A 10,989-nucleotide genomic window follows, 5' to 3' on the forward strand; every position below is an offset into this window, starting at 1 on the left:
AGGGACCAGCAATTGAAAGATGTTCTTTGCTTAAGGATTCCTCCCCCTCTGAGCCCACAGATAAAAAGTTGCCAGAACTAACAGGGTCTTCAACAGGATCTTCAAAGAGACATTGTCATTTAAGCACTCTGAAGTGGAGAATAATTTCATACTGGAAGAATGGGAGGTGATTACAAATGCTGTAACAATTCTGTAAATTTAAGGGTTGATGAAGTGAGTATCAGAAGATTAAGGCTGACAAGATTCAACAAGTTTGGACTCTTTTCTCTCATGCCCACAATGCTGTCAGAAAAACAAAGATTTTATATTCTCTTCTTGTACGTTACCAGTCATCTGCTTTATAACTATAAACAATTTCTGTGTATGAAACCTAGACTGATCATTACTTTCCTATATGTGATTTATACAAAACTGAAAGCCAAATGCTCCTTCTACGTCTTCTTTGTTTAAGTGTGATTTTCTACTCTTCCTTTCTCCTGGTGTCTTGCTCCAGTCCCTATTTATATTCTGCTTTAATTCTTTCATTTCTTATTATTATGCTTATATATATTTGATATATCAGAGTTCTGTGTCCCATCTTCCATCTTTTTCTGCTTTCCATTCAGTGGCTATTCCACTGATCCTCAGCCTTCTCTATCTCTAGTTGCTCTATACATTTCAAGAAAGCCATACATATTGATCACAAAGAACAACTGTCTACTCAGATGGTCAGAAAAATAGAAGGCCTAACTTCATGTAAAGCAGAGATGGTGTATGACTGCTCTCTACAGACAATTGTGTGGTGAAAAATTTAGGTGGAAAAACAGTAATCCAGAATCAGAGTAAAGAAGAAAGTAGGAGGTACCTAAAGAAGAAAGTAGGAGGTACATGAAAAAAGTAAGAATCTGGAAAAAGCTTCCCATAAAGAAGAGGAGACAAAATAACTTCATTATTTTTAAGTCAGATTTTGATACATTATTTAAAATTATGTTATCTCATAATATGGCAAGCACTGCCAACAGCAAGGGACCAAAAATCTCCATGCCAGGTCAATGTTCTAAGTGTCTCTTTTGAGGCATAAGGATTTACAATATAGAAAACATCCCATTTCTTCAGCATTAAAGATGATTACAATTCACAAAAAACAACCCTAGCTTCACTGGGATATTGGGAAGCTGTGGAACCAGCAAATGCTGTACAGCGTAACAATACACTTTGCAAAGTACATAGCCTAGAACTATAGAAAAATATAAAAGTCATTAACAGCAGAGTCCACTCAGAGCACTCCCTTAATGTTTAAGATGCAAAAGAACACTAGTCACTGGAGATGAATTGCAAGCGTGGAAAAAGGCTCAGGACAAAGCCTAAAATCACCATCTGGTGATCAGTACAGACCTGCAAAACTGTTTGCTCTGCTTCATTTTTTGCCTTTTCTGTTTCCTGCTGCTGCTCTGTGATCTCACTGAGACTTTGACGTAACTTCACAACTTCTGACAACAGTTGGTCTCGCTCTTCTGTTACTTCTTCTTGAAGTCTTAGCAAATCCTCAACACTGGAAGCAAGGAAATAATAGTCAAGCAGTGTCACAGGTCATTTCTCTTCTTCCTCCTATGCCAGAGAAAGACTTTTTTGAGAAAGAGGAGTTAATTTTTTTTTTTTTCATTTTAAACTCCTCTGTATGAAGACTGATGGTCAACTGAATTATATGCTTTATCTACTGTGAAAAGAGTGACCATCAGCCAAGTCAAAACTCTTTTATGTTGTATCACATCCTCACGGGTCTGAATAAACCTTCCATTTCCCAGAAAGGTAACCAGGAAAAAAAATTCCCTCTTCTATACCCACTGCAAAACTAGTCAGGGACCAAAAATGTTACACTGTTGTAATCTGTCTCTCTGCACCTCACCTGACTGGACACTTAACTAGGTTATGTCTTACAGTCACATAATGTAAAAATAAAAACTGACTCTGTTTTGATACATTTACAATGTGAAAGGAAGTCCAAGCTGTGGCTTCAAGCTCTGTCTTTAAAAGCAGTCTAATTGTTCTAAAAGATTATTGAGTTTTCAAGGCTGAAATCTGCAAAGGAGTTACTTGGTCTCATGGCCTTGTCACGGGACAGGGTATTTAAGCACAGAATTGGAGGGCAATACAGAGGGAATTTCAAGAAGAAATTGTAAGCTGGCAGGTCTCAGCAGCCTGGGCAGAGTAGGAAACAGGAGTGAGGTGTTGGCAAAGCAACAGCTCCTGGCTCTGGCAGGAAAATGCAAGCAGCTAGAGAGAGACCTTAAGAGTTATGCTAGGGGAGGTTGAATGACCAAGGGTTTAGTTCCAAGGAAAGCTGTTAAACAGGTCCAGAAGGCGTCAGGGACAAAAGGCGAAGGAGTGGATTTGTCATGGACCCAGGTGGTTTATGTGCTGGCACACTCCTTGGAGGGAGAAGTGTCTGAGCACACTGAAGGCCTCCTGTTTTTGCAGCCTGGATACACAGAGAGTGCAGAGACAAGTATGTCCCATACATATCCTGCATGAATATTATAAATAAATACCTTAAACAGTGTGAAAATTTCAAGCCATAATCAGACAGGCCAACCATCAGCAATTTCAGTAGAAAGTGCACAGGCCATAGGGTTAAAACACTTAATCTTATCTTTGAGTTTAACTTCATCTTACAGCATAAGCAGTCTCTGAAGACCTGATACTACAATAAAAACTACCTGATATTATTATGTGCACAATGCAGTGGCTTAGAGGCTCCATCTCAGACTAGGTCCCTCTATGTGTGTTTGGTTAAAAAAAACCAAAACATAATCTTGAAAGTGTATAAAATACAAACAAGAACACAGACAGTGTTAAAGCCCTACAACAAAGCTAGGAACAGAAGAGAAATCAAGTGTCCTGCCTTCCTGATTTATCTACTTGACCTTGCTGCTGTGAAATGTAAAAATGTTGACAGGATCCTATTCTCAAAGTATGCTGAAGAGTTTGTCAGATAAAACAATATGACACATACTGAGAAAGTGCATAGTATTCATTTTATTTGATCTTTCAGCTTAATCCAATACTGAATGAACTCAGTCAGAGCCTTATTCTGTACATGCCCACTGCATAAACACACAGACAAATAAATGTGTATTCATGAGAAAAGTAACAGAGAAAATATCTATGTTTTCCACTGTGTCTATAAGGCTAAACAAGGTATAGATTGATAGAAAATCAGATCACGCTTTCCCTCTCCCTGAGGAAAACTTACTTGTACTCATGTCCAGCTCTTTCCTTCATTAAATTATTTAGGCGTGAAATTTCGTTTTTCAGTGAATTAATTGTTTCCTTAGTTTTCTGTTCCCTTTCATAGGCTTTATCCACCATTTTCCAGGCCTTTTCGAGCTCCTAGAAATGAAATGGAAAATAATTACATAAATTAAATTGTGTTTTAAAATAACCACAAATTAGAAATTAATTGCCTTGTACTTTGCTTAGCTGAGAAAATAGATTTTTGTGCCTTTTCATGATTAGGTTCAGAACATTCCCCTTCACTTGGTATCTTTTGTTTTGGCTGAGGGAATAGACTCTGTGAGGCTTTGATCATGTGACTACCACCAATATCAGTAAAAATTTACTAACAATTCAGTGCTCACAGAGGTATCATCTACTTAAATAACTCATGTCTGTAAATTTCCTATTAGCTGTTAGGACAATGAGCATACAATTTGATTCGGCTGAGAAAAAGATGTTACTCAACTTTTCTTCTTTGTTCATTTTCATCTGTGAGGACAGTGTAATTTGATTTTAACTAGTTTTTTAGACAAGGCACAATTCTTATGCCAAATTTTAGCACATGGAGTTACTTAAATGACATATTTGTGTGCCTCTCACAAGCCTAGGGTTTGATACCCACAAACAGAGTAGGGAAGGAGGATTCACTTCATTTTATAACTTCCTCTGCATCTCTCTCCCTTGAATCAGAGCCTTATGAATCAAAAAAAAAAAAAAAAGGGCTTATTCCTTGCCAGGTTCAAATGAAGCTCCTACCATTTCTGTTATTTTACTTATGGAAGCCTTAAAAATCAAATATACGTAATATTTAGCTGTTTACTGCCTAAATTAAAAACTCAAGTTATAGAACCAGCAGAAGTAACAGGCTACCAGATTTTGCTGAAAGATAACACAAAGTACAACATCTGTAGCCTCTTCAAACTGCAGAGGGAATACATTTCCATTTTATTTATTCAACTAGCTCAGCATATCCTAATTTGAGAAACCATCTGGAACATAAAGATCAGGAATTTTTGCTCTTCCTTTTTTTCCACACATACTAATAAAGAGGTAAACAATGGGCTTTCCTTGCTCAGAAATTCTGAAATTACAGTCAATTAAACTCACTACCTACAAACAGTATTTTCATTACTTAATAAATTACGTAGTTCAAAATTTAGCCTGAAAAATGTACTTTTTCACTTATGTATCAAGCATTTTAAAACAGTTTTATATATAAAATCAATTTTTTGTCATGCATTTGAGTTCTAATTTCCATTCAATGCAGCAATGATCATACATAAAACATTAAGTATTATCTAATAAATTACAAGTTCTTCATTCATTAATATCTTACACAAAAATGCTAAATTCTGAAATTTAAATAAATGCATGTTGGGCTGAAATAATGGCATGAAGACACAGTGTATCATGTTGACTAGCAGAAAAACATGAAATATAACTCTAAATAAATGTGTTTCAGATTTGTCAACCTGTAAGAGGCAACCATCCTTTCTCTAGAAAAATGCAAATTGAAAATAAGATTAAAGCTGATTACTTACGTCAGAGCTTCCTGCTGGCTGATTAGACTGTGATTAAAATTGGTGAATTAAATCATTACGACTGGAGTTTTGGGGAATAGGTGAATAAAATCAATAAGCCTCTGAAAGGCTTTAGTGGCTTCAGAGAGTCTTTTGTTCTGATGAGCATTGCAAAAGTGATCTCTTGAAGTCAATGAGGCCATTCAGATAAGCACTGATCTCAGGCCACGCTAAGCTGAGCTTTTTGAACTTTATCTTTGGCATGTAAAAGCTATTGTATTGAATTTCTATTGATAAACCAATTTTTATCAATAAAGTAAGAAGACATGGGTGATGGCCACACTAATAAGCAAAATCTAAACAAGAATTTTCTACAGACTTCAGCATCATCAAAACTGAGCTTCATTGCAGTTGCTCCTTGGTTGTGTCTTCTGCTGTAAGAGCAGATCAATAGACCTGTTATTTTCAGAAGCAAAAAGGAACAAAATTTTGACGATTGAAGTCTTCATAGAAGAAATATTCACATTGTTATTCAGTGTGAAAGATTGCAGTGTGTCAGCAACACGGGGTAATTGCAGTACAAGATAGGTAGGTAATGCATGGCAGTCTGCTGCATAATTAAAGGAAGTACACTGGATGTTTGCTGTTAGAATAATTCAAAAATCTTTGGAGAAGTACTGATCTCTGAAACTTGTGAAGCAGAACTTATGAAGTGTGACCAGTTTACTTTACTTTCATCAAATACCCCAAAAGATCACATCAGTTTCATTGCTTAGAAACTGAGAATTAATGAAATGTTTTCTTATTATATTGGATTGATACACCTGGAAATTGAAAATTTGGTAATTTCAAGGAGGGCAGCACAACCTCCTGTAAATTCCTCTTCTAGTGTTCTTCCAGTGCAGACTCATGGATCAGTGTCCCTAGCCATGAAAAATAGAATTGAATTCCCTTCATTATTAGCTTGGCCCTTTGCTCCTTTGATATGACTGTAAAAAGCAGATTGTTATGTCCAGCTTATTAAAACCACAAAACAGATCCTTTAACTGCCACCTGACAGTTAACAGCTACTGATTATCACTGACCTACATCCTACCAGCCACTGATCTGTGTGCTTAACCCCTGCCTCAAACAAACCCTACTGATTACAAACTGGCTTCACATGGAGAAAAATTTTTCTTCTGCAACTTTTATTTCTTACCCTAATGACCTATCAAGTCACCAAGATGTAGGGTCTTAATTTGGAGCAACTATTCCATTTTTACAGCAACTGTTCCATTTTTACAAGAACAGCCCCATCAGGATTCTTTTAGGGTTTATAAAGAATTAAATTGTGGAACAGACTGTTTGTTTAATTTAGCACTGAAGAATATAATCTTGGCTACTTTAGCACTTGAACTTCCTTCAACACTTAGCTTGGATACATGGGAAACACTTTGAATGTTAACAAAATTGTAGTGAAATATTGCAACTCTAATAGAACTTTCCTTCAGAAAGAAGAATAACATGGAATATAAAGAGTTTACCAAGCAAAATCTCAAACAAGACATGAACATTTTAAACAATATCCAAATAATTCCTGAACTTTTAAGAGAAGGACTAATTCTCACAACCAAACTGAAAAAGTATCAGCTGCATAGTTGGCTCACAGCACACCACTAGAAATGAAATGTCCCATGATGTGCATTGCACATCATTTCTAGCAGGATCATATTGTAAAGCAGCTTTTTCACTAGAAAATCACTTACTGGGTTCAATAGTAGGCGGTATGGTTCAGTTATATCCTGCTTGAGCTTAAAATTAGCTGCTGAAATTGGAAAAGCTCTTATTTTCCCAACATTTCCACTCCTCAGTTTTATGACATTACCAAGACGTCTCCTCAGTTTGGGAACGTCTTGAAGGATCGCCTCTCCTACTCTTCACACACAGAGTACTGCCATGTAATAGCAAAAAGGAAATTGTAAGGATCATCGTGGTTCCTGATGTTCATCTACCAGGTTTTGATTAGCAGCAGTGAAAATCAACATGATTTTCCATGCTTTTCCTCCTCCTTGAAGAGGCTTTGGGCAGTACCACGGGTTTGCAGGCCACAGCCATAGGATGACAGTGCTGCTATTTATATTTACTTTGAATGTATTTTCTTCATAATTCTAAGGACAAGAAACTTCATTTCAAAGAACTTCTATTTTAGTGCTCAAAAATCACTCTGGATTGCTACACTGACTTTATTTTACTGGAACAAAACACTTTACTGTAAGGCATGGAGGTTTCCCAAATAAGTGCTAAATTAGAGCCTATCTAGGTATCACAAAGCTAAGTTTTTAAACCACCAGAATGAAGAAGTTCCACATACAGTCTTATGATCACTTGGCAGCATTAGGTTTCTGACAGTGAAATTCACTGTAAGCCTAAAAACATCAATTTTTTTTTAGTGAGCCAAGCACTTTGATTTGACAGAGTTTAAATCAATAATAACAAACAACACATCAGAGTAAATTGGTGAAATCACACTGAAATGCTATCTAGGATTCCTTTTCAAAAGCACTGTGAAACTTTTATTTACATAAGTTGTCACTTCCCTGGCCTAAAATCCATACTTCAAGAAAAAGTAGATTTTTTTTATGTTCTGGCAATAGTTAACATCCAAGCAGTCCTTCAAAAGTCATAATGAATCAAAAACAGTACATGAAGTTGAAAATGTGCCATTTTACAGAGGGAAAGCTTAAACAAAAACTATTAATAAGCACTTGAAAGCTGATGGAGTTGGTTTAGTGCAAATAAACACAGAAATTGACTGAAACCTGTAAATATACCAGGCTGAGCAAACAAAGCAAAGCAGAGGTTAAACAACTGGAGATGCCAGCTCTATGCTTAGTCCTCCAGCTAGTTCTCTACACAAAATCAAGTGTTCTTACAGGTGCTTTTCTTATTACCATGTTTTCCATCAACAATTTCAGACCATACTTCATTCTATTCAAAACTTTACCGACTTCAATGATGATATAGTTTCCCCATCATCATGATTTAGTTTGCTGAGCACAGCTACTTTAGATGACTTCTCCACAAGCTCAGCACTCAGCTTCCTGCATTTCTCCATGAGATGCTTTTCATTTTCACGAGACTTCTTCATAATAGCAAGGAGCTTCTCATATTCGACACGGAATTTTTCCAGAGCTTCATCTCTGTTCAGTATACTGATGAATTCTTGGGAGTCTTTTTCCAGTGCTTCAAAGGCACTTTCTTCTAGATATGGCTTGTCAGACTCTTCCTGAGTGAAATAATCAACAAACAGGAAGAATTCAACATCTCACTTATGACCCCAGAATACAAAAAAGTAATATACTGAGTCTATCACAGCTACTAAGAAATCATGGCAAAATTTTCTGTACTAACAGTTCTTCTGCTAACATATAATATGCATGTTCTAGGCTATTTTTCAAACACACCCTCCCCAATTTTACTGATATAACTTGTGCTTTACCAGCCAGAGTTCTTATAATTGAGTCCCATGACTGCTTTAAAGGCAAGTCTATAAAATACCATAATTGTGATAGTGTTTGAATAATGCATCAACCACTGAGGAAACCCAGTATTTTAGCCCTAATTCTGCCCAGTTCTCTACCCTCTAAAGTCTGATTAGTTTATGATTTCTATTCAGGTAGTACCAGAGACATGCAGACAAGCACGTCTAAAAGCTCCAGTAATGCCAACACAATCCAGTCCTTCCTCTGTGGGAAAGCTACTGTTAAACCTTACACAGAAGACATTTTTCATCTAGCTCAGTTCTGATGCCAAATCCTTGCAAATGCACCTCTGAGGTGGTCTCACTAGGATAGAGAAGCAGCTCTCCTGTCAGCAGGAAAACCTCAAGGGCAACTTTAACACTACAGCCCACGCTTTGGCCAGCATCAAAGAACAATCTGAGCTGTGAGCTGAAACTTAGTGTGTCCCTCCTTCAAACCTGCTCTGGGACTCACGGCTTTCTTCTCATTTCATCCTCCTCTCCAAACCACAGACTCACAAAATGGTTTGGGTTGGAAGGGGCCTTAAAGATCATCTCATTCCAATTCCCTGCCACGGACCTTCCACTATCATGTTGCCCAGAGCTCCATCCAACCATCCTTCCAGGGGTGGGCCATCTGCAACTTCTCTGGCAACCTGTGCCAGTTTCTCAGCACCCTCACAATAAAGAATTTTCTCCAAATCTCTAATCTAAACCTACTCTCAGTTTGAACCTGCTCCCCTCTGTCCTGTCCCCACTATATGCTCTTGTGAAAAGTCCCTCTCCAGCTCTCTTGTAGGGTCCCGTCAGGTACTTCAGTCTTGATCTTGTTCGTGTTTGTGATTGTAAATAGAATTAAAAGACGAGCAGTAATGAGGGGGGAGGCAGGGTGGGAATCACACCCACGACCTTATATGTAGCAGCTGCTCCTAAAATTGCAGAGTTACGACTGCCTGGGTACAAGTAGCCTGATTGTTCCTACTTTCAGCACAGGACCCATCTGAGCTCTGCTCACACAGGTGACACATAACATGATACATGGCTACAGATGATACACGGGTGATGTTACTGGGCTTTTCCTGAGGTGCAGCCTTCGTCCTGTCCAGGGACAGGAAGGGACGGGAGGGGCACGTTACAGCTTACCTCAGCCATGCTGCCGTCGGGTGGAGGTGGCGGGCTCGGTGCAGACGGTCGGTGTCAGTGCCGGTGCCGGTGCCTCGGGCAGGGGCGCTGCCGGTGCCGGTGCCGGGGCGGTGGCGGCCCGGGCCCGCGGCGGTGCCGAGGCCGCTGCCCGCAGCCAACGCCGCTGCGGTATCGTAGCAACGGCGGCGGCTGCGGGCGGGGCCGCGCTGGGCCCGGGCCACCGTCAGCCTGGGGCCCAGCGGCGGCCGCGTACAGGGATGGCCCGGTCAGCTCGCTGCCGAAGGGTGACTTGTCCTCCAAAAACTGTGTGTCCGTCTTGCTGCTGAAGGTCGGCCGTCGGGGATTTTAACCAAGGACACCGAGGAATGTTTCCCCTCTGGCCCAAAAGGCTCCCGGAGCAGAGCAGCTGAGCGCGGCCGGCAGGGTGGGCCAGCTCAGTCACGGAATTGTTGGGGTTGGACGGGCCTCTGGTGATCATCCAGTCCAACCGCCCTGCCAGGGCAGGGTCACCCGGAGCAGGTGACACAGGAATGTCTCCGGGTGGGTTTTGAATGTTTCCACTGAGGGAGACCTCAGGACCTCCCTGGGCAGCCTGTTCCAGTGCATTGCCACCCTCTATGGAAAGAATTTATTCCTTATGTTGAAATGGAATGTCTTGTGGTTTAGTTTATGACCATTGCTCCTCATCCTGTCACTGGGCATCACTGAAAAGAGCCTGGCACCATCCTCTTGGCACCTGCCCTTGAGACATTTATATGCATCAATGACATCCCCTCTGAGTCTTCCGTGTTCTCTCAGACTGAACAGGCCCAGCTCCTGCAGTCTCTCATCATACAAGAGATGCTCCAGACCCATCATCATCTTTGTGCCCTCCACTGGACCCTTTCCAGTAGCTCCTTGTCTTTCTTGTACTGAGTACACCCAATGCAGCGTCCTGTGGAAAGCAATAAACAGGGATTTGTGCAGTTTGGGGTCACAAATCATGGAACCACAGAATACATTGGGTAGGAAGGGATCTTAAAGATCATGTCATTTCAACCCCATTGCCATGGGCAAGGACACCTTCCACTATCCCAGGCTGCTCAGAGCTCCATCCAGCCTGGGCTGGAACACTTCCAGGCATGGGACATCCACAACTTCTCTGGGCAACCTGTTTCAGTGCCTCATCATCCTCACAGTAAACAGTTTCTTCCTAAAATCTGATCTAAACCTACTCTCCTTCAGCTAAAGGCCATTTCCCCTTGTCTGTCACAACATGCCAAATGGCATTTGGAGTCTGACTTCTGCCAGGCTGGCAGAATATCATCGTACCCAACTATTCACAGTAGCGTGTCTGTACATGTGGATGCTTTGGCACAATCCGTGGTGCAAGAAAGGGAGAGGCAGGACAGCGGCTCAAGGATCAGCCGCTGCTATTCTCTCCACTCCCAGCTAACTCCTGAGGTTTATCTCTCTAAGCACACAAATTGTTCCACCTGAAAGCTTTTTAGGGCAGGGAATGTTCTGTAACGTGTATATACTCCCTAGCAGCATGGATGTTGGTTAGGACCTTAAAGTACCACTTGAAAC

General features: G+C 40.3%; 1 protein-coding gene across 6 annotated transcripts in view; it reads right to left on the reverse strand.

Annotated features, from left to right (window-relative positions):
* Positions 1-9,522, reverse strand: part of CFAP58 (cilia and flagella associated protein 58) — a 56,879-nt gene extending 47,357 nt beyond the window's left edge. For all 6 annotated transcript variants that reach the window (XR_008432155.1, XR_008432154.1, XR_008432152.1 and 3 more), the window contains exons 1-4: positions 9,421-9,522; positions 7,762-8,043; positions 3,233-3,369; positions 1,375-1,531 (exon numbers count right to left, since the gene is read on the reverse strand). Coding sequence is in view for 2 of the 6 variants with exons in the window: in XM_053949710.1 (XP_053805685.1) it covers positions 1,375-1,531; positions 3,233-3,369; positions 7,762-8,043; positions 9,421-9,429 (585 nt within the window). In the remaining 4 variants the exon portion in view is untranslated. The remainder of the gene's footprint in view (positions 1-1,374; positions 1,532-3,232; positions 3,370-7,761; positions 8,044-9,420) is intronic.
* Between the last annotated feature and the right edge of the window lie 1,467 nt (positions 9,523-10,989).

Source organism: Vidua chalybeata, chromosome 8 (genome assembly GCF_026979565.1).
Source record: "Vidua chalybeata isolate OUT-0048 chromosome 8, bVidCha1 merged haplotype, whole genome shotgun sequence".
In the NCBI taxonomy this organism is placed as follows: Eukaryota; Metazoa; Chordata; class Aves; order Passeriformes; family Viduidae; genus Vidua; species Vidua chalybeata.